Here is a 24,838-nt window from a genome sequence, read left to right as displayed (position 1 = left end):
CCCCCCGCCCCCAGCCACTCTGCGGCATGTGGGATCTTCCCGGACTGGGGCATGAACCCATGTCCCCTGCGGCAGGCGGACTCTCCACTGCGCCACCAGGGAAGCCCCAGGCTGTCCATTTGACCACCTCGTCCAGCCTGTGATTTTCTCCTTTTGTCCCAACGTTTCTCTACCATCTTCTAACCACCAACCATCTAGTCAGTGATCACCTGTCTCACTCTCCTTAAGTGTGTTTTTGTGGCACTCTCAAAATGTAGAGAAAAAAACCAAATAACCACACTGTTCTGTGACCTGCACATCCTAAGTCAGAGGAATCATCACTGAAGGTAGTCAGGAGCCTGTCCTGACACTTGTCTTAACTTTGAATGTTTCTTTTCAAAGGTGCTAAAAGCCTATCTGCTAAGTGTGAAACTTTCTCTACTCTCTGAAATGATTCAAACACACTAATTTTCCATACTTTGTACTTTTGTTAGAATAATACATTATTCCAGTTAAAAAATATATATATATCCCAGACATTCTTTCCCCCAATAGTGTGTGTGTGTGTGTGTATGTGTGTGTGTGTATGTAGCGGGGGGAATAGATAAGAAAAAATTAGCAAAACACTGATAAATGTTGAAGCTGGGTGATGAGTACTTGGAATTTCATTGTACTAAGTCTCCCTACTTTTGTATATGTTTGAAAATTTCCATGAAAAAAAGTTTTTAAAAGATAGGAAAAAAGAGAATTTGTAAAGGAGCATTAAATAATCATGTTTCAAGATATTTGAGAACTTAAGCCAATAGTCATATTGCTATCTGTAGAAATCTAGCTCAATAAATGTTTACTTTCTATGTGTCATTTTTAAGTGCCCTTAAAAAAACACATTTTAGCATTGGAAACACATGCAAATAAAAATTACAATAGAATATGGTAAGATCTAATAATAGACTTATAAAGTATAGCAGAAATACTAAGGGACGGAGTGATTCACTCTACAGGAAAAGGAGACTAGGGCAAAGAAGTCTTCTTAGATGAGGTGGTAGAGACTGGATTCTGAAGGAAGAATACAAGTTTACCAGGAAGACAAGCAGAGGGGAAAATATTTTCAGCAGAGAGAACATGTGGAAAAACATGGACAATTACAGATCGGCCAGATGGACTCCAGTAAGAAGAGTTTGAAAATTATCGAAAGTTCTAAATACTAGTGTTACAAAGATTTAGAGAGGGCCGTTCATTGAAGATTGAAGGAGAACTTAGATTAAACATGAATGCTTCCTGTGAGGTAAAGACATCAAATTGTTAACTGTGGTGATTTCTGAGTGGAAGGATTAAGGACATTTCTGTTTCTCTATATTTGCCAGGTTTTAAAAAATGATTGTGTATTTATAAAATAATTTTCCCACTCTTTTCATATCTATAGATAAAATACCCAATTCTTTGGAATTAAACTTATTTATCTCTAAGGATTCAGAGAACTTCAAATTTTTAAAGTATTTTTTATGTAAAAAAATTTTAAATCCATTTACTTAAAAGCACTTATTTTAATTTGAAGGATCTAATAAATGATGGGAAAGCACTTAGCATGTAACTGATCTGAATTCCTTGCATATAATCTGAAGGAAATTCATGATAAAAATATTAAACACATTAATGCTTATGAACCTTTTATCCAGTAAGTACTGCTTTAATTTCGTTTGCTGATTAGTTTTGCCATTCAAGAAACTCAGAACATTTTTCAATTAAACAAAAATAAAACCTAAGATTTGTGATAGGTTACACTAATCCCCATTTCTTTTAAAACATGTTATTTATTACTGCAAATTAGAAAGGTGGTTTCACTGAGTAGATAAAAGTTACCATACTTAAGACTTTTCAGAGGCTCTCCCGACCTATCTTCTTTGAAATCAAATGTGATATTTTTGTGTGAATATTTTCAGTTCCACAAAGAAAGATCCTGTAAGATGTTCCAGTTGTCAATTCTCACTTAAAAACTACCAACCATGTTTGTTGATACTTAAGTGAAATACTGAAAGAAAATTAATTGAAATGATAAAACTAAAAAATGAAAACATTTATATTTTGGAAATACTGCCACTTTTCATGCACATATAAAATTCACAGGGAATCAACTAGGCGCCAATGAAAAATAAAAAAAATTTTAAAATTCATAGGGAATTTAACATTTATAGTTATGTTGTCATTTTGCTGAAAATTTTAATATAAATGAAATATGAGAAAAGTCATAAAAGGATCTTATGTGAGTCAAGTGAGGCTTATTTTTACTTTGTTGGTGCCTCAACCTACAGGAACAACTCTTGGTTCATTTCAAGATTAAAGCAAACTTCAAAGAGAACTATTCATCATGAAACAAATAATATTCACTCTGGTTCCACCTCTATTTTCAGATTACTGTTTCTCATCTGTACAACGAGTAAGTGCCAAGTGCAGAAAATACAGCAGTTAAGATTTTTCAAAGTTTCTGTAGAGAGGATACCTGGGTTTGGTAGCTGCCAACTGACCCCAAACTGCTTTACATGCATGTCACTTGAAATGTAAATATTAGCCCTAGTAGCAACTCAAAGCACTATAGATTCATCACCCTACTGTTCCTTTATTATTTGTCATACTAAATCATCTTATGTATTTTCCCTTATCAAAGTAATATAAACCACATTAAAAAAGTAAAATATAGGGAATTCCCTGGTAGTCCACTGGTTAGAACTCTGTGCTTCCACTGCAGGGGGCACGGGTTCGTCCCTGGTCAGGGAACTAAGATCCTGCATGCCGCGTGGTATAGTTCCCATCAAAAAAGTAAAATAGAAAAACAAACCATCCTATCATGTTAATATAGCCACTACTAGCATTACTTCAATTCACTTTAAGTGTGATTGGTCTTTTTTATTTTATTCAACACATCATAAGCATTTTTCTATATTAATACTGTCTTTGTAGCCATCATTTAAATGGCTGAATAAGATTTTATTAAGTGGCTTGGCCATAATTACTTAATTATATCTCTATCTTAGATGGTTATGTATTTTAAACCATTATAAACTATGCTATAATTACCATATTTAGCATCTTGCTTTTCCTATATTTGGATTTCCTTAGAATAAATTCTCAAACACTTAACATTTCCAAAGTACAATATATACTTCCAGAGGGAAGAGATATGGGGACATATGTATATGTATAACTGATTCACTTTGTTAAAAAGCAGAAACTAACACACCACTGTACAGCAATTATACTCCAATAAAGATGTTTTATATATATATATATATACACACACACACACACACACACACTTCCAAATTGCTTTGCAAAATGCATTAACAATATATGAGAGTGCCACTGCACCTTCACCAATGTGTATCAGTTTTATGCCCATATTTTACTAGGCTCTGTAGAACATACAGGCTTCGTTCATATAGTGAAATAAGATTGTACCTAAGACACTAATCAGCACTAACTCTGAACCACTAGGTGGAGCTAAAAATACAAATACACAGTCCTACCCCAGTATCCTTGGGGGAAGGGATCCAGGACCATTCCTCAGATACCACAATTTGAGGATGCTCAAGTCCCTTATCTAAAATAGTGTAGTGTTTGCATATAAGCCACACAGATACTCTCATACTTTAAATCACCTCTAGATTACTTACAATACTCTATACAATGTAAATGCTCTGTAACTAGTTGCTGGGGGCATGCGGCAGATGGCAGTTTTGCTTTTTAGAACTTTCTGGAATTTTCTTTCCCCGAATACTTTCAATCAGAGGTTAGTTGAATCCATGGATGCAGAACGCACAGGTATGAGAGGGCTGACTGTAAATAGTACTAATATTTCTCTCACAACACTATAGGGAGTTTTCACTTCAGTGATAATTTTTTGAAGCATAAGAGACAGAACTTTAGGTTGAATTTTAATAAGCAAGTTGGAATCAGACAGATTTATGAAATCTGTACATGGGACAAACGAGATTTTTCTCAAAATTTATATGTGTTTATATCTTTCCCATATTCAATGAGAAACATAAGTGAGACAATTTTTAGAGGCAAGTACCTCTTGAAGAAGCCAGTAATGAGAGCTATGCCAGAAAAAGAGTAACATCTTATTTAGGTGGGTTTTTTAAGAATGTATTTTTTTTTTTTTTTTTTTTTTTTTTTTCCTTGCGTTATGCGGGCCTCTCACTGTTGTGGCCTCTCCCATTTGCGGAGCACAGGCTCCGGACGCGCAGGCTCAGGGGCCATGGCTCACGGGCCCAGCCGCTCCGCGGCATGTGGGATCTTCCCGAAACGGGGCACGACCCCGCGTCTCCTGCATCGGCAGGCGGACCCTCAAGCACTGCGCCACCAGGGAAGCCCAAGAATGTATTTTTTAATTTAATAAGGAATTCTATTTTTATCACAAGAACTGCAGGAAACAGAGGAAAATCTATGGAGCAATGGTCTAGAAACCATGACAACTTTGATTAAGTTAGCCAAGTACTAACATACAAAAGGATCAATGGAGCTAAGACTATCACCTGTCGGGAACTTATGGCTCAGGAATTCTGGAACATAGCTCTGAACCCTAAATACAATTATATTCTACTACTTCTCATGGCAAAACTTTCCTCTTTATCTTTCAAAATCTAAAAATCTTCTGTCCATCAGTCTTTCCCCAAAATATACACACACACACACACACATGCACACACACACACACACACACAAACACACACACGCACAGCTATAATACCTTAAAGGATGGAAAGGAAGTGAATCTGGGGATATTAGTTCTATTCTCTAATATATCTGACAAAGAATAAGTGAAAAAAGAGAGAAAGAAAGAAAAAAAGATACATCTAGAAGTAACATTTTCAGCTTGTGTAGAACTGGCTTTACCTTCTGTCCCCTAGAACTCTTCCACCAATCTGTATAGTTCCAGGCCCCGGATAGAAGAGTAAAGTATATACTCCAGATCCTTTGCCCCTGCCTCTCTCAGGCAATTACTAAAGTTCTTTTTCTTCACTATCCAAGTTTTTCTCCAATCTCTTTAGGTAGAGCTAGGTACACAAAAAAAGTGAGGAACATGGAGCCAGAGCTACTCTCTCACAATTCACCTGTCTTCACATAACACCATATCCTTCCTCTAGCAATTACTACTTAACTATATTCCTCTGATGTTTAGAATTCATTAATTATAATAAGGTTTATTACTGAAACAATAATTTTAAAGAAAAACACTACCAAAACTAGAATTAAGGAAATATGGTATGGTGAAAACAACCTCTGTTAATGTGAAAATGTATTTATAAAATGTTTCTGATGAAGGCAAATACTAGCACAATTAACTTCCTTCTATTATCTATACCTTTTGTTCTAAGAGTGCCCTGCGGAGGGAGACCCTCTGTTCAAGTTCCCGAAGCTCTCGATCATGTTGTGCCTCAGCTTGCATCTTGATTTTGCTCTGATATGCATTTAACAGCTCCAGTTCCTGCTGCAGCTGCATCTTTAAAACCTGGCACTCTGCTTCCTGTGCTTCATCCAAACGCAGCTGAAAGAGAGGAAAAAACCCAGATATATCCTACTGTGAGCTATTTACCCATGACCTATGGAAAGGAGGTGTGAGAAAAGACAGACAACTCTTTTGTAGGATACACTATTGTTCTCTCTTGTATCTTGGAGTAAACATCTCTGAAAAAGCAAGGCACAGAAACCAGTGATGGTAATATGAAGATAAAAGCTATCATAATCTATTAGGAGGATGCCTGAATAATTATATTTTTCTTAAGAAAAATCTAGAATCTGATTAGCTGATGTAAAGACTCTCAATCTCTTCCCTGCAATGGAAATAACTACAGAACAGGGACCAGCAAACTATAGCCTCCAGACCAAATGTGGACAGCTGCCTGTTTTAATTAATTAATTTGATAGCCCACTAGTTAAGAATGGCTTTTACATTTTAAATGGCTATATAAGTACCCATATAATTATCCTCAATTTTGTATCACGGACTACAAAATCTAAAATATTTACTATCTGGCCCTTTAAGAAAAAGTTTGCAAAACTCATATAGAAAATATTTTGTATTTGCCTTCACTAAAATGTGACCATTTGGATCCCCAATACAGTACTACTTTTTGCTCACTGCTTAACAAAGCTGCTGCTCTAATCCTCCTATACCGTTGGGATATGTGCTGAACACCTGAGAGGCAGTGGCAGAGAGCCTATTTAGAACCTCATGACTAAATGTATCAATGAGAATTCTATATAAATCATGCCTACCTCCAAGCAATGCAGAGAACAGGAAAAATATAGATAACCACCACTATTTCTCAAGCTGTAGGAGAGCTATCACTTCCAACCAGTATTTTAATTGCTGGGATTTCATTCAGGTGGTGGGATGAAAGGGGCACTGAATTTGTTTTGCTTAAATAAAACGAACTCACAGCTTGGGTGGACAGCATTTCATTAATGCTGTGGTCATACTGTTCAGCCAAGATGGCTAACTTCCGGGTCTGCTCCTCCTTGAGACGTTTCAGAACAGCTTTGTGCTCACTCTTTGGTGTAGTCTCCAGTAGGTGATTTCTTAATGCTTTGTACTGTCTGGTTTGGATTTTGCAGGTGTCCTGAAACTGCTTTTTTATTTGGAGTTCTTTAGACTGGGAAGGAAAAAAAGATGTATATAATTTTTAACATATGGCATTTGTATACCTTATGCTTATATGAAAATAAAGGCTACTAGGAGACAAGGAGATGAAAAACAAAAAGGTCAGACCATAAAGTTGCAGGTACAGTACTTTTCCACTTGGTTATTAGGTCAAACCATTACATTCTATGTATTTTTGTAACAAAATCACTAATTTAAAACAGTAGAATATCAAGAACCTTACTTTTTTCATAGGACTTCAAGTAATACTCATTATTTTACTAGTACATTTAGTTACAAGTAAATTTTTTTTATAGATTTTTTTGATGAGGACCATTTTTTTTTTTTGCGTTACGCGGGCCTCTCACTGTTGTGGCCTCTCCCGTTGCAGAGCACAGGCTCCGGACGCGCAGGCTCAGCGGCCATGGCTCACGGGCCCAGCCGCTCCGCGGTATGTGGGATCTTCCCGGACCGGGGCACGAACCCACGTCCCCTGCATCGGCAGGCGGACCCTCAACCACTGCGCCACCAGGGAAGCCCGATGTGGACCAATTTTAAAGTCTTTATTGAATTTGTTACAATACTGCTTCTGTTTTATGTTTTGGTATTTTGGCCGTGAGGCATGTGGGATCTTAGCTCCCGACCAGGGTCTGAACCTGCACACCCCCTGCATTGGAAGGTGAAGTCTTAACCACTGGACCGCCAGGAAAGTCCCAGTGGCACCACTCTTAAATACTGTCCTTGGTTAACAAAATTCTTCCAAGTTAGCCAGGAATGGGACAATGACATTTAGACATTCTCTTCTACCTCTGTATAACAGTCTCTATTCTTTTAAAAGTTTTTATTTTTAAAACATTGTGCCAAGAAAGCTAATCATTCCACATCACTAGCCTAATGAGGGGGAAAAAAAAAGCTCCTTGAAAAATGTTTTTTCTATAAGAAGAGTAATACTTGTACCAAGGATAAACTACATCCCTCAATGTTTGACTCAAGTGAAAGCAAGAGGAATGTAAGTTACAGTTGTTTCTACTCATTTAACACTGACAAAACATCATCTGGATGCCAGATGAAGAAACAACAGAGCAGGCGTATATCCAACCCATTCCATAGACATAATACCCAAAACCCCCCCACCCCAAATCCTACTCAAATTACGTAAGTGCTAAAACTGAAGTCCCCCTACCTCCCTTTAAAGTCCTGGAAAAAGTTGGAAGAGGCAACCATTACTTAGGTAAATAAAAACATCTATTACACAAAAACATACAGTTTTAAAAACTGAATAACATACATTATAGGCATATAATGTGCTTTCTTCACCTAACAATATAATGGATATATATCCAGATCAGATCAGTATATACAGATCTTTTTTTTTTAAGTTTCATAGTAAGCTTCTGCTTTGCAATACCATAATTTTCCCCTTTGTCAAGAAGCTTAGGCTAAAGGTACCTTCAGACTCTTAGGCTGTTGTCGAACCTCCATGACATGCTTTCGCCTTAGTTCTCGTTCTCTTCGCTTATTATATTCCAGCTGGTTAGTGAGCTCAGTTTGATGCTGCAGTCTGATCAACTCACAGCGCATCTTCTGAATTGTGTTGAGGTGGCGGAACTCCAGTTCTTGCATGGACTCATGCTGTCGCAGCAGCATGGCGTGCTCTAAGTCCTTTTGAGTCTGTCTTTTATTTAACTCCTAATCCATAACACAAAAGACAAAGGTATAATTTATTGCTGTACAATGCTAGGAAAAAACCTCCTAAGAAATAGATTAATCAGGAAGTAGATGTAATCCTCAGATTCAATAATGACTGCATAGTAAATATTAGATTTTACAACCTTTACGGCAGTAAATGGGCAATTAGTAGCACCAATTTCCTTATTCTATTCATTTACTATTCATTAATACTATTTTATGCAATAAGCTTAAGACATAACAAATCTATCTCAGTAGGCTGAATGTCCTTCCTTCTTTCTTTTCTTTCTTTATTGTTTCCCAATTTTATATTTGAAGAGAACTCCTAAGTCATTCTTTGAATTTCTTCAGAGTATCCTATTCAATTCTATTACAGGCAGTATACCCAGCACAGTACAGTGGATAAGAACATGGATCTGGCTCTGCTACCTATGAGCAGGCCTTGGGTTAATTGTTTAAACTCGCTGTGCTTCAGTTTCATCACTTTTCAAATGAAGATAATAATATTTCTATTTCACAGATTTAATGTGAGGATGAAGTGAGTTCATAAATGGAAAGTTCTCAGAACAATATCTTGCACATGCTGCTCAATAGATGTTCTTTTTTTTTCAGATTAAAAAGAACAAGCATAAAACACACACACACACACACACACACACACACACAAGTCAAACCTACCCCCTTTGCCCCTGCAAACCCTTTCTCCAGAGGCCAACAGTTTGGTGCAAATGCTTCCCAACCTTCCCCATGCTTATCGTGAAACATCTATTACACAAAAACATACAGTTTTAAAAACTGAATAACATACATTATAGGCATATAATGTGCTTTCTTCACCTAACAATATAATGGATATATATCCAGATCAGATCAGTATATACAGATCTTTTTTTTTTAAGTTTCATAGTAAGCTTCTGCTTTGCAATACCATAATTTTCCATTTTTTGCTTGATAAAGAAATTTTCATTAAATGTTTATTCATGATGCATCATATAATCATGTTATTATTTCTTTAAGATAGAGTTCTAGAAGTGGATTTGATAGATAAAGGCATATCTATCAATATATCAGTATCAATTTATATTCTTAGCAACACTGCACATTTCCCAATGCACTATTCAATGTTGCTAGTCTTTTAAATTGTTCTTATTTAATTGATGCAACTGTTTTAATTTGAATTTATTTAATTATTAGTGAATTTGAACAATTATGCTATACTTGAAGTTTATTTTAAGCCACTCTTGTAAATAAATTAATCTGTGCTCACAGGTATCCCTGATAGTGAGAATATGTTTTCACTGGCATAAGAGTTTCTACATTTGCCCAATTAATAATTACATGATTATAAAAAATGTGTTAAATGATAACACATTCTTAATGGCACCCATTTCAGTTCAAAAGGTATAAAGTATCCAATAATTTTATGGTATTTAAAAATGAACACCCCTCTCATTCATAGATTTAATATGTATTTAATAAATATTTATTGAATACCTACTATGGGCCAGATACTAGGGGGACAAAACCAGTGACTTTAGAAAATTTCCATTCTAGGCAGGACGAGAAACTTACCCCCCAAAAGTGTGTATGTGTAAGAGAGAGAAGTGCAGAGAAGAACGTTTAAAGAAGGATTTGGACATTAGGGAAGGCATTTCTGAGGAGGTGGTATCTGAGGAGAGACATGAAGGGAGGAAGCAAGCTATGTAGATAATCTAGGGAAGAAGAATTCAGGCTGAGGGAGGTACAAGTGCAAAGACCCTGAGTCTGGGAAGTGACAAACATACTTTCAGGAAATATTCTCGTTTCAAACGTACCTCCCTGACAAGGTCCTGTTCTAAGTTATGGCGCCCAAGTAACATTCTTCTCTTGAAGCGACGGCATTCCAGCTCTAGGTATTGTCTCTGACGCCGTAGAAGATTAGCCTCTTCTTCTGCTTGGAAATGCTGTATATTCTCCTTCTGCTTTGAAAGCCACTCCTGTTTTTCTTTTTTGGGGGTGCTCTGATTTTCATTCAGCTCCTGGCAACATAAAAAACAACTCAGTTCAGGCTTCCCTGGTGGCGTAGTGGTTGAGAGTCCGCCTGTCGATGCAGGGGATAGGGGTTCATGCCCCGGTCCGGGAAGATCCCACATGCCGCAGAGCGGCTGGGCCCGTGAGCCATGGCCGCTGAGCCTGCGCGTCCGGAGCCTGTGCTCCGCAACGGGAGAGGCCATAACAGTGAGAGGCCCGCGTACCGCAAGAAAAAAACAAAAACAAAAAAACTCAGTTCAAAATACATAAAAATTAATTGCATGAATATATCACCTGGTATTTGGTGCATTTAAATAAAAGTACTTAATCTGTGTCCTTTCTAATGCTCAAAGCAGGGCAATGACCTGAAGGAGGCAGGTAATATTTTCCTTTTCTTGAGTTAACCGGTGAAGTAGGACAGGAAAGAGAAATGTATGCTAGAGAACATGCATACCTTTTAGCTTTACACAGCTACATTTATGATGGTTCCCAGCTTTAAAAGAACACAATAGTGGTAAATGAAGTAAAACACATCATTCTTTAAATGCTTCCAAAGAAGAGACATAAGGCCGTGCTTTCAGGTAAAAATTATTTATATGAATTAATATTAGGGCAAAAATACATCTAATGTGTCACTTCTTGGTTTCTGACATTCTAAATATTAAGTTTTTGGCAAAATTATGGATAGACTCAGTATAAAAGACTTAGAAATTAAATGGAAAATCAACAAAACCATGGGAGAATAGAAACCCTTTTTATGAATCATATTTAACTAAACAAATCAAAACCAGTGCTTTTCTATAGCATTTAAAATATCACCTTCCATGGTCCTGTGGACACAAGGTGGGGGGAAGGGAAGGGGAGGGTAGGAAGAATTCGGAGATTAGGATTAACATATATACACTATCATGCGTAAAATAGAGAGCTAGTGGGGAACATGCTATAAAGCACAGGAAACTCAGCTTGGTGCTCTGTGAAACCTAGATGGGGGAGATGGGGGGGATGAAGGTGGGAGGGAAGTCCAAGAGGGAGGGGATGTAGGTATACATATAACTGATTCACTTCATTGTACAGCAGAAACTAACACAACATTGTAAAGCAATTATACTCCAATAAAAAAATAATAAAAGTGAAAATAAAATATTACCTTACATGTGGTACATATATACAACGGAATACTACTCAGCCATAAAAAAGAATGAAATAATGCCTTCTGCAGCAACATGGATGGACACAGAGATTATCATACTAAGCAAAGTAAGTCAAAAAGAAAAAGACAAATACTATATGATATCACTTATATATGGAATCTAAAATATGACACAAATGAACGTATCTACAAACAGAAACAGACTCAGGTATAGAGAACAGACTTGCTGGTGGTGGTGGGGAGGGAAGGACTGGGAGTTTGGGGTTAGTAGATACAAACTATTACATATAGGATGGACAAACAACAAGGTCCTACTGCATAGCACAGGGAACCATATTCAATATCCTGTGATAAACCATAATGAAAAAGAATATACATATGTAGAACTGAGTCACTCTGCTGTACAGCAGAAATTAATACAACACTGTAAATCAACTATACTTCAAAAAATATATATATATTATCTTACAAACTATCTAAATGAAAATGCATTTATATTGGGCCAGATGAGAACACTGACAATGCACTCAATGAGGCAAACTCTAGGATGATAATTAATACTAATGTATCTTCAACCTAAAAAGCAACAATGTTGCACAGTATATAAATAAGCCATCTTTCCTAGGTATAAGATAACTTTTCAAAGACTACTAACCTTATGGTCCTCCCCCTGGTTTTCAAGAAAGAGATCAGTTCTTTATAACTTTAGTTCATAAGATATACAAACACATAAAAATAATTTTAGTAGTTCTAAACTTAAGGGTATATGTGTACACACACTATGGGAAGAGTAAGGGCACATAAATAATCACCTGGGTATATTTTTCAAAATCTTTTGCCAGGGAACTTCTCCACTAAGATTCTAGTATATCCCTTCCTCTATGCTAAAAATGATTGTTTTAAATGAACTCACACACATAAATACACACTAATTTGGCTTCTAAAAGAAAACGAATTTATTAGCTGGACTACCTGTTATATGCCTAAAGGATTACCTAAAGCAATGCACCCATAAAACTAAAATCTCATTTCACTGGGAAACAGATCTGTAAAACTGCATTTTGTTGGATATTTATTTACAGTTGGGGACCTATTTACAGTCTTTTCAAACCCAATGTGCCAATATAGAATTTGGCTTTTGTATTACAGTCACAGGAATATATTTAAGGTTATACCCTTTAGAGTTAGAAAAATCTTTTCAATGAAGCTCAGTTGGCAGCGTATATAGAGCAAGCTTTTGTGCCAACAATATGTCCATGATAACATTTAAATAAGTGACTATAAATTCCTACACAAACAAAAGCGTTACTAGCAAAGAGATTACTATTATTTTATCAAGACCAATTAATTTATCAGTGCCCTAATAATTAATTACATGGACTAAAAATTTCAGTCAATCAGTCTGTAAAAGGGGGTCTAAATTGAGACATATCATTTCTCTCTCCTGACTACTATCCTGAATAGTTACCCCCTTTCAGAAACTGCCTTGGAACAATCAAGGTGTTCTTCAAAGTCAGACTACATCTGTTTTTAAAAGAAGTTCAAAAATGCAGCACAGGGGCTTCCCTGGTGGCGCAGTGGTTGAGAGTCTGCCTGCCGATGCAGGGGACACGGGATCGTGCCCCGGTCCAGGAGGATCCCACATGCCGTGGAGCGGCTGGGCCTGTGAGGCATGGCCGCTGAGCCTGCGCGTCTGGAGCCTGTGCTCCACAACGGGAGAGGCCACAACAGTGAGAGGCCCGCGTATAGCAAAAAAAAAAAAATCGGCACATGGAGAGCAAATAAATATGAAATCGTGGAATCATAAATAAATAATTAGCATGTTTTGCTATTAAAGAAAATGTGATGAGCAAATATGCCTCTTATCCTTACTCTATGAACAAATTATTGTAATCTTCTGAGCCAAAAGTAAGAAGGTATGGTCTAATTTTTTTCTTTTTTTAAATTTATTTATTTATTTATTTTTGGCTGCAATGGGTCTTTGTTGTTGCACGCAGGCTTTCTCTAGTTGAGGCAAGCAGGGGTACTCTTCGTTGCAGTACGTGGGCTTCTCATTGCGGTGGCTTCTCCTTGCAGAGCATGGGCTCTAGGCGCGTGGGCTTCAGTAGTTGCAGCACACAGGCTCAGTAGTTGTGGCTCGCGGGCTGTAGAGCGCAGGCTCAGTAGTTGTGGCACACGGGCTTAGCTGCTCCACGGCATGTGGGATCTTCCTCAAGCAAGGCTCGAACCTGTGTCCCCTGCACTAGCAGGCGTATTCTTAACCATGAGCCACCAGGGAAGCCTGGTATGGTCTACTTTTAGAAAAAGAAATGTGTGGCTTCCTTTCACAGCTCAAGTATATTTTTGGGGGGACTCCCTTCCTCCCCAAAGTAGCGGGGGCTGGGGCAGGAAAGGGATGCGGCAGGTGACAATTAGGGCCTGGCCTCACCCTCCCTCCCTCAGCTGCCCCCGCCCTGCCAGTGCCCCACCTCCGCATTGTGGCTCCCCTGTAACCTCCTTTAATCTCATCTGTCTCAAGGGGAGCTCTGTCTGTCCGCGTTATTTATTGCTACCCCTGCCTGGTCTCTTGCCCCCACACCTGGCCCCAGGGCCTGTATGGAGGGACATGAAATAAATGTCCTGAAGCCCGATACCCGTCTAGATCCTGATGATTTCAGAATTGTCCTTGGGGAGCCTGCCACCCGCCTCCTTGCCCTTTCCTGGGTCCTCAGGGATTCTAGCCCTGAGCCCAGGCCAGCTGCCCTTAAGCTGCTTCCACATCGATCACAGCTCAAGTATTTTATTTCTAGAGAGTCAGTTATTTAGTAAGTGCATACGAAAACTATTATAAATAAAATAATTTATATTTTTAGGAGATGATTCTTTTTAGATCCTACCCAATTGAAGATATCTGTTGAAGAGTAACTGTTGAAGAGTAACTGATTAAAGGTTGCCTTCATTCAAAATGGTAAACATTTAGTGGCCACAAACAACAAAAGAAGAACTTATCCTAATGGTTCTATGAGTCAATCAACATCAATAGATAAAATCAATAAGTAGACAACTGGCGTGAAAATTTTTATAAAATAGATACCTCCTTAAGCTGTTCTTTTCGAAGTTTATATTCTCTTTTCTGGGACTCCAAAAAGCTGTTTAGTTCTTTCTTCTGTTGGGCCTGAATATGTTGCTGAAATTTTTTCTCTTCATTGGCCATCACTTTAGCCTATGGGAAATTTAAAAAAATGGATCAAATTAGTTAAGTAGATTCAAAGCAACAGTTTAATATATACCACTAAGGATATTTTTCCTCTTAAGAACATAAAATCAGTATAAGCATTATCAATACCAATTACTCAGCATCTTATTATTTGAATTTCAGAGAACCAGTAAAATGGAACTCATCTTTAATATGTTGATCTTTTACAGAATCAAAATGTTTTCACCTTTTTAAAAATTTAACATGTCCTCCCCCAAGAAAATAAAACAAATATATATCTATCCACAAATATAATTAAGTCACGACCCTTTATCTAGATTGATTTGTATATTAAATAATGTAATATACTCCTCTTCAAATTAAACCCTGACCTTTTTTTTTTTTTTTTTTTTTGCGGTCCGCGGGCCTCTCACTGCTGTGGCCTCTCCTGTTGTGGAGCACAGGCTCTGGACGCGCAGGCTCAGCAGCCATGGCTCACGGGCCCAGCTGCTCCGCAGCATGTGGGATCTTCCCAGACCGGGGCACGACCCCGTGTCCCCTGCATCAGCAGGCAGACTCTCAACCACTGCGCCACCAGGGAAGCCCCAAAACCCTGACCTTTAACTTATATATTAAGTAATATGAAAATGTTAAATATTAGATACATATTATACTGTTTTATTTTTGATTATATAGGCAATGCATATTCATTGTACATCATTTAGGAAATACAGGAAAACACAAAAAAATCTTTTATGATTTTACCACCCAGAGATAACCAATATAAACATTTTGGTGCACACCCTTCCTATTTACTTCTATGCATACATACATTTAAAATAAATCTGTAATCATATTACACATCCTGTTTCATGATTTGCTTTTCTAAATATGTATCTACCTCTTCCCGAGTTATTAAAAATACTACCCAATGTCCTACAGGATTCTAAATATCTATACATTCTTTCATCAAATTACTTCAAAAGCAAATAATTATTTACTCTGTAAATTATTTTGCCAAATTCTCTATTGTGAGAGAGTAGTTCTACTATTTTGGGGGGAAAGGCTGAACAGGGTAACTATAATAAATAATGCCTCAATGTGGACAAGCCAGACACATTTCTAGATATTGTGTGAATTTACAGAGAAGCTTACATTTTACCTGACAAGTGTGACTATCAAAATAAAATTTAACTGATGGGACATCAAAAACATTAAAAGAAAAGTTCTCACATAACAAGAATCCTAAAAAAATATACTTAAATCATATAGTAAAATGACACTTATTTGTAAAAAAACAAATGGGCTGGGACTTCCCTGGTTGTCCAGTGGTTAAGAATCGGCCATCCAATGCAGGGGACACAGGTTCAATCCCTGGTTGGGGAACTAAGATCCCACATGCTGCAAGGTAACTAAGTCCACGTGCCTCCACTAGAGAGCCCGCGTATGGCAAACTATAGAGCTCAAGGGCTCTGGAGCCCACGTGCCACAACTACAGAGCCCATGCACTCTGGAGCCCATGCACCACAACCAGACAGAAGCCTGTGAGCCACAACGAAGACCCCGGGCGCCACAACGAAAGATCCCGCGTGCTGCAGCGAAGATCCTACATGCCGCAATCAAGACCCAGCACAGCCCAAAATGAAAAAAAAACACCAAAAAACAAATGGGCTGGGACTTCCCTAGTGGCGCAGTGCTTAAGAATCCGCCTGCCAATGCAGGGGACACGGGCTCGAGCCCTGGTCTGGGAAGATCCCACATGCCACAGAGCAACGAAGCCTGTGTGCCACAACCACTGAGCCTGAGCTCTAGAGCCTGTGTGCCACAACTACTGAGACTGTGTGCCACAACTACTGAAACCCGCACGCCTAGAGCCCGTGCTCTGCAACAACAGAAGCCCTGAACTGCAACAAAGAGTAGCCCCCACTGGCTGCAATTAGAGAAAGCCTGCGTGCAGCAATGAAGACCCAGTGCAGCCATAAATAAATAAATAAATAAACATTAAAAAAAAAAACCCCACAAATGGGCTAAATCTTAATCTGAACCTCTTTTATTATCTCTAACATTCTCTGTAATCTTCAATTATTCTCTGATATTAAAATGCTGCTATAAATTTAAGATAGGTCTCCAAAAACCACAGAGAAGAGAATCATGAATGATTTTTCGAGACCTAAATCACCTATTGATAGGTGATTAACAAACTCCTCAGATAATCAGGGTATCTAGGGCCTAGAATGGTTGCATGATTTACCCACTGTGATACTATAAAACTATCAGTGTCAGGAAATAATCCCACATCTGTTGCTTCCCAGACTCAGTACTTGATATTACACAATTTATATAAATGTTTCTTCTTTTCCCCAAGTGATTTACTTGGTTCTGGGGAAGATATATCCTAACATCAAAATGCCATCTTGGTTAATTCTGAGATGGTTACAATCTAGAGTAAATAAATTAGTAATACTGAATCGGCCACCTCTTTTTCCATAGCGGCCTGATGTTTCTTGATAAGTTTCTCCATTTCTGCAGCAAAATTGTTACGTTGTGTTTCAAGATCTTTGTCTAATCTGAGGCGATGTTCATCCATCTCAGCCTTTAACTTATTTTCCAGAGTCATCAGCTGCTTTTGATGTTGCCGCCTCATTCTCTTATAGCCAGACATTTGTTCTCTAAGCTCAGAGTCCTGCTCATGTTCTTGCATTTGCCTTGTAACCTAGACACACAAACAATGGAAAGAAAAGAATAAAATTAAGGAAAACATTTTTATTTCAGAAGCATTTTAGAGCACTCTACTACTTAGCCAAGTAGACAATCACTGTAAGAGATTCCAGTGAGCAGCTTCCAATTAAATTTCCAGGCGGTCTCCTAAAGAAATAGACACGCTGGTCCTAAAATTTATATTGGAATGTAAAGGACCTACAATAGCCAAAACAATCTTGAGGGAAAAAAAGTTGGAAGACACACATTTCAGTAATCCAAACAATGTGGAATTGGTGGAAGAATAGGCTGAACAGATCAAAGGAACAGAATAAAATCTAGAAATAGACCCAAATATATTTAGTCAATTGATTTTCCACCAAAAAGTCAATTCAAAGAGGAAAAAATGTGTTATCAAATTCTGCGGACGCAACTGGTTCTCTGTATATAAAAGCAAAAAAAAAATCTTGACTTCTGTATTACTCTATATACAAAAATTGAGAATGATTTGACATAAACACGAAATCCAGAATCATGAAGTAGGAAAAAAACCCAAAATATCTTCATGACCATAGCGCAGGCAAATATTTCTTGAGCAGGACACAAAAAGCACTGACTATAAAGACAAAAATGTAAAAACTGAATTTTTTAATTGAGGTAAAATTCACATAATATAAAATTAATCATTTTAAAGGGAACAACCCAGCAGCATTTAGTATATTCACGATGTTAGGCAACCATCACCTCTATATACTTAAAAGACAGCTGTTATGCAGCTGCTCCCCATTCTCCCCTTTTGGTAACCACCAACCTGTTTTCTGTCTCTATGGATTTATCTACTCTGGATATTTCATATAAATAGCATCATATAATATGTGACCTTTTGTGTCTGGCTTCTTTAATTTAGCATGTTTTCAAGGTTCATCCATGTTGTATAGCATGTATCAGTATTTCATTCCTTTTTGTAGCTAAATAATATTCCATTGTTTGCATATACCATAATTTGTTTATCCATTCATCCACTGGTGAATATTAATATCTGTGTTGTTTCCACTTTTTGGGTATTGTGAATAGTGCTGCTGTGAACATGTGTGTAGTGTACTTGTTTGAGTAACTGTTTTCAATTCTTTGGGGTATATACCTAGTTGCAGAACGGCTGGGTCATGTGGTAAATCTATGTTTAACTTTTTGAGGCATCATCAACTGTTTTTCACAGCAGCTGAACCATTTTACATTCCTACCAGCAATATACAGGAGTTCCAATTTCTCTGCACTCTCTCCAACACTTGTTATTTTGGGTTTTTTCCTTTTCTTTTCCTTTTTAAATTTATTTTTATTTATTTTTAAAATTTTTAAAATTTCTTTTTTTTTGTGGTACACGGGCCTCTCACCGTTGTGGCCTCTCACGTTGCAGAGTACAGGCTCCGGATGTGCAGGCTCAGCGGCCATGGCTCACAGGCCCAGCCGCTCTGCAGCATGTGGGATCCTCCCGGACCAGGGCATGAACCCGCGTCCCCTGCATCGGCAGGCGGACTCTCAACCACTGCACCACCAGGGGAGCCCTTTCCTTTTTTTTTTTTTTTTGCGGTACGCGGGCCTCTCACTGCTGTGGCCTCTCCCGTTGCAGAGCACAGGCTCCGGACGCGCAGGCTCAGCGGCCATGGCTCATGGGCCCAGCCGCTCCGTGGCACGTGGGATCCTCCCAGACTGAGGCATGAACCCGTGTCCCCTGCATCGGCAGGCGGACTCTCAACCACTGCGCCACCAGGGAAGCCCTCCTTTTTAAAAAAGATATCTGTACCTTCCTGTTCACTGCAGCGTTATTATTATTTTTTTAAATTAATTAATTAATTTATTTTGGGCTGCACTGGGTCTTCGTTGCTGCACACAGGCTTTCTCTAGCTGCAGCAAGTGGGGGCTACTCTTTCTTGTGGTGCACAGGCTTCTCACTGCAGTGGCTTCTCTTGCTGCGGAGCACGGGCTCTAGGCACACAGGCTTAAATATTTAAATAGTTGCAGCATGTAGGCTCAGGAGTTGTGGCTCACGGGCTCTAGAGCACAGGCTCAGGAGTTGTGGCGCAGGGGCTTAGTTGCTCCACGGCATGTGGGATCTTCCTGGATCAGGGCTCAAACCCGTGTCCCCTGCATTGGCAGGCGGATTCTAAACCACTGAGCCACCAGGGAAGCCCTAAAGCCATAACTTTTTAAGACTGTCCTTATGGAACTCCCTGGCGGTCCAGTGACTGGAATCCTGGTTGGAGAATTAACATCCGCAAGTCATGCAGTGCAGCACAACTAACTAACTAACTAACTGACTAACTAATTAACAGACTAAATAAATAAATAGTGTCCTTAATTAATTTGAGGGAGCCAAAATTTGAGACAGAAGGCTTGCTTGGGAAACACTTAATATGTGCCCAGTCACAAAGATGTTTTCCCACAAGCTGGCCCTTGTCCAGGTATTTATTAAAATAGTCATGAAAGGGCTTCCCTGGTGGCGCAGTGGTTGAGAGTCCGTCTGCCGATGCAGGGGACGCGGGTTCGTGTCCCGGTCTGGGAAGATCCCACATGCCGCAGAGCGGCTGGGCCCGTGAGCCACGGCTGCTGAGCCTGCGCGTCCGGAGCCTGTGCTCTGCAACGGGAGAGACCACAAGAGTGAGAGGCCCATGTACCGCAAAAAAATAAAAAAATTAAAAAAAAAATAGTCATGAAAAAAATTAAGCAATCATTGTTTGCTACTTGCTCTGTTCAAAGAATTATTTACATGTTGTAGAATAGTAGGAATGACTTGACTTATGGTAGGGGATGGTGTTCTTGACTTTAGACATCATTCAGATTCATGGGGCAGAGCATGGGATTTATAAGATCTGCTATGTAGTTGATAATTCAGATAACTCCCATATATTTTTTTCTTTCTGTCATATTTTCTAATAACCTATTTTCCCTTTGATATCTTAACGTATTTTCTTTCTATCCCTAGTAAGTATCCTTTATCATGTTTTGGACCTACATATCTGACCGATTAGGGTTATGAGTACCCCAGTATAACAACATCCTTGTAATGAACAAATAATCCATTTTTATTATTTGGGAAATCAGAAGAACTACATTTTGAGTACATCAAATTGGATTACTTGCTATTTCCCAAACATCCCCTCCCTCATTTTGGTCAATTCTTAGGTGGAAATTACATTTTTCCTCTCCCCCCGTGCCTAAAACCAACTAATTATTAAAGGCTCAGATGATTTATTTTATAAATACTCCCTTTATGCCCCAATTCAAAGGTAATCTGAATTCCTATTTAGTACCTTTTAGCCCTCTTAAGCTAATTCAATATATTCTAACATATTACTTATTTGTGTACACATCTCTCAGAGTGCTTTGTATAATATCTTTCTCATAAGAGGTAGTTAAATGTTGAATAAATGTTTTGCAAAATAAACCCCAAATAAAAAAAAAAAGAGATAATTATACTTGAGTATAGGTGCCAAGGTCCAACATGAAAAATATATTTCTAATTTGCAGTAATACATACCAGTGATGCCGTCCGTATAGTAGCAAAGTGTTCTCGATTACGGTAGTGTGATTTATGACGAGAAACTTGGGGTGGAGATTGTGGATCTGATGCCCTTGTTCTAGGATCTCCCTCTTCTCTGTAATTTTCTTCCTCCTAGGCAAAGAAACAGACATTACTACCTAAGGCCAACACAGTTCACGTGAACTTTCAAGAAAGTTAAAGTTTAAACACAACTTGATCAATAAATCTCAAAGACATAATTTTAAAAAGCAAAAACAAAAAATGGGAATGCTGACATTTTATTTTCAATGCAATTTGAATCAGGAGACATTATTTCCTCAGTGTATGAAATAGCACACAGATTCATGATAAGGAAATGTATATGGCTAGAGTTATTAACAGTCATTAAATGCAAAATTTAAAAGTTTTAACATAACTTTAAAACGAAGATAATAAAGCATGCAGCCAGTATTTTAAACAGCAGTAATAAAATTAATTACTCTAAGGCTCTTGGGTTTTAAAAGTAATAATATAGCCTAAAAAGATCTTTATAATACTTCTGCCATTTGTCCAACTAAACAAAAAAGTTATACAAATTTTGAGAACTTATGTCTTTCTTGACATATACCTTAGTTCATTAACTGAAGAGGAAGTCAACTAGCAACCAACTAATGGTGGGAATAATCTTTTTACAGCTAATCCTCTTACCTAAGAATATAAAAATTAAACACGATTTTTCACTAAATAACACTACTACTTAACTAAATCATTCTTGAAAACTGTGTGTTAAAACATTTGTGATATAAATTTTTCCATTTTAACCATTTTTACATATACAATTCAGAGGCGTTAATTATATTTTCAATGCTGTGCCACCATCCCCACTATTTCCCAAACTTTTCCATCACCCCAAATGGAAATTCTGTATCCATTAGCAAAAATTCTCCATTTCATCCTCCAGTCAGCCCCAGGTAACCTCTAATCCACTTTCTGTCTCTATGAATTTGCCTATTCTAGATAGTTCATATAAGTGGAATTATACATTACTTGTCCTTTTACATCTGACGTATATCACTTAGCATAATGTTTTCAAGGTTCACTAATGTTGTAGCACATATCAGAATTTCATTCCTTTTTACAGCTGAAAAATATTCATCGTATGTATATACCATGGCTTTGTTTATCCATTGATCTGTTGAGGAACACTTGGATTGGTTCCACCTTTTAGCTATTGTTCCTAATAACTTTCTAGGTAACATTAAGCTGTGAAGTTTAAAAGAAAGCATTCCTATTAACCGCTAAAAGGAGTTATCTGATCTTCAAATATTTTCAAGAAAATTCAAAATGTTGCATTTGAAAGTATGAAGACTAATGTACTAAACACCGGTATTTCCTAAACCCAGAATTTATATTTTTCATTAATTACACTAAATCTTAAAGATGCAAACATTATGGATAACGCAAAAGTCACTTTTGGTCACCACCCATCCTAACCCATTCTCCCACTCTTCAAAGGCAACTGTTATAATGAATTTCATGAGTAAACCTACTAGTTTTTTTTAATCTACTATTTTTAAATACTTTATTTTCCATCTAAGTAACTTCAAATAATACATTATACATAGTATTTCTGTATTTTTTCTTCTAAGATTTTTAAAAATATTCATTTTGTATTCTCAAAACATTAGTTTCCCAAATGCAGACATTACATTGGGAATTAACAAGCCTATTGCCATTCTAAAATAAGTTACCTAAAATTGTTCCAAACTTCTGAAACAGCAAAGAAAAAAAAAGAAAAATCTCAAAGGGGATTAGGAACCAAGTAAGTAGAAGGATGCGCTCTCACCCCCTCTTGCGAGAACACCAGAATCACAACTAGCTGCTGGACAATCATCGACAGGAAGACACAGGAACCCACCAAAAAAGACACCCCACATCCAAAAACAAAGAAGAAGCCAAAATGAGACGGTAGGAGAGGCACAATCACAGTAAAATCAAATGCCATAACTGCTGGGTGGGTGACTCACAGACTGGAGAACACTTTTACCACAGAAGTCCACCCACTCGAGGGAAGGTTCTGAGCCCCATGTCAGGTTCCCAACCTGGGGGTCCAGCAACAGGAAGAGGATTTTCTAGAGAATCAGACTTTGAAGGCTGGTGGGATTTGACTGCAGGACTTCGACAGGACTGGGGGAAACAGAGACTCCACTCTTGCTGGAGGAATCAGACTTCCTGACTTCAGACTATACTACAAAGCTACAGTAATCAAGACAATATGGTCCTGGCACAAAAACAGAAACATAGATCAATGGAACAAGATTGAAAGCCCAGAGATAAACCCATGCACTTACGGTCAACTAATCTATGACAAAGGAGGCAAGGATATACAATGGAAAAAAGACAGTCTCTTCAATAAGTGGTGCTGGGAAAACTGGACAGCTACATGTAAAAGAATGAAATTAGAACACTCCCTAACACCATACACAAAAATAAACTCAAAATGGATTAGAGGCCTAAATGTAAGACCGGACACTATAAAACTCTTAGAGGAAAACAGGAAGAACACTCTTTGACATAAATCACAGCAAGATCTTTTTGATCCACCTCCTAGAGTAATGGAAATAAAAACAAAAATAAACAAATGGGACCTAATGAAACTTAAAAGCTTTTGCACAGCAAAGGAAACCATAAACAAGATGAAAAGACAACCCTCAGAATGGGGGAAAATATTTGCAAACAAATCAACGGACAAAGGATTAATTTCCAAAATATATAAACAGCTCATGCAGCTGAATATTAAAGAAACAAACAACACAATCCAAAAAATGGGCAGAAGACCTAAATAGACATTTCTCCAAAGAAGACATACAGAGGGCCAAGAAGCACATGAAAAGCTGCTCAACATCACTAATTATTAGAGAAATGCAAATCAAAACTACAATGAGGTATCACCTCACACCAATTAGAATGGGCATCATCAGAAAATCTACAAACAACAAATGCTGGAGAGGGTGTGGAGAAAAGGGAACCCTCTTGCACTGTTGGTGGGAATGTAAATTGATACAGCCACTATGGAGAACAGTATGCAGGTTCCTTAAAAAAACTAAAAATAGAATTACCATATGATCCGGCAATCCCACTACTGGGCATATACCCAGAGAAAACCATAATTCAAAAAGACACATGCACCCCAATGTTCATTGCAGCACTATTTACAATAGCCAGGTCATGAAAGCAACCTAAATGCACATCGACAGATGAATGGATAAAGAAGATATGGTACATATATACAATGGAATATTACTCAGTCATAAAAAGGAATGATATTCGGTCATTTGTTGAGACGAGGATGGATCTAGAGACTGTCATACAGAGTGAAGTAAGTCAGAAAGAGAAAAACAAATAGTATATTAACACACATATCTATGGAACCAAACAAACATACAAACAAAAAATGGTCATGAAGAACCTAGGGGCAAGACTGGAATAAAGATGCAGACCTACTAGAGAATGAACTTGAGGATATGGGGAGGGGGGGGCTGGGGATGGTGGTGTGCTGAATTGGGCGATTGGAATTGACATGTATACACTGATGTGTATAAAATTGATGACTAATAAGAACCTGCTGTATAAAAAAATAAATAAAATTCAAAAATCCAGAAAAAAAAAAAAACTCCTCTTAAACTAATCAGATGAAGAAAATTATTTACCAAAGTTGAAATTTTTTTTCACTGCAATCCAAATACTCACAGGTTTTAAATGGATGACAGAACTATTAGACATCACTGTGTGGTCTCCCTCCATCATGTCTAGTTCACTCTTGTCATCCGAGGCATCTGGAAGACTGTTAACACTACTGCTTTGGCTACTGGCACTGATGGACATACTGGGAATAGACTGATTACTTCCAACACTATTCACTGTTCCTGTCCGTCCAACACCATGATCTTGTTCCTAAGGAAAAAGAGCATTAGGTTCAAA

The 24,838-nt window shown here is 37.9% G+C and overlaps 1 protein-coding gene and 1 pseudogene across 3 annotated transcripts in view; one reads left to right on the top strand and one right to left on the bottom strand.

Moving 5' to 3' along the window:
* LOC103090823 (dynein light chain Tctex-type 1 pseudogene) overlaps nucleotides 1-5,031 on the top strand; it is a 5,480-nt pseudogene extending 449 nt beyond the window's left edge. Inside the window, exon 2 of the transcript XR_014368619.1 lies at nucleotides 5,028-5,031. The product of XR_014368619.1 is annotated as a dynein light chain Tctex-type 1 pseudogene (transcript). The remainder of the gene's footprint in view (nucleotides 1-5,027) is intronic.
* TAOK1 (TAO kinase 1) overlaps nucleotides 1-24,838 on the bottom strand; it is an 82,353-nt gene that overhangs the window by 3,109 nt on the left and 54,406 nt on the right. The window contains exons 11-18 of one of the 2 annotated variants that reach the window (XM_007452440.1): nucleotides 24,608-24,811; nucleotides 20,876-21,010; nucleotides 17,120-17,356; nucleotides 14,542-14,670; nucleotides 10,123-10,326; nucleotides 8,069-8,308; nucleotides 6,420-6,632; nucleotides 5,342-5,524 (exon numbers count right to left, since the gene is read on the bottom strand). In XM_007452440.1, coding sequence (XP_007452502.1) covers nucleotides 5,342-5,524; nucleotides 6,420-6,632; nucleotides 8,069-8,308; nucleotides 10,123-10,326; nucleotides 14,542-14,670; nucleotides 17,120-17,356; nucleotides 20,876-21,010; nucleotides 24,608-24,811 — 1,545 coding nt within the window. The remainder of the gene's footprint in view (nucleotides 1-5,341; nucleotides 5,525-6,419; nucleotides 6,633-8,068; nucleotides 8,309-10,122; nucleotides 10,327-14,541; nucleotides 14,671-17,119; nucleotides 17,357-20,875; nucleotides 21,011-24,607; nucleotides 24,812-24,838) is intronic. The other variant, XM_007452441.1, reaches the window with a different exon arrangement.

The sequence above is a fragment of the Lipotes vexillifer genome, unplaced genomic scaffold (assembly GCF_000442215.2).
Source record: "Lipotes vexillifer unplaced genomic scaffold, Lipotes_vexillifer_v1.1 scaffold216, whole genome shotgun sequence".
In the NCBI taxonomy this organism is placed as follows: Eukaryota; Metazoa; Chordata; class Mammalia; order Artiodactyla; family Lipotidae; genus Lipotes; species Lipotes vexillifer.
The sequence above is the reverse complement of the archived record's forward strand: the minus strand, read 5'-3'. Positions and strand labels throughout refer to the sequence as shown.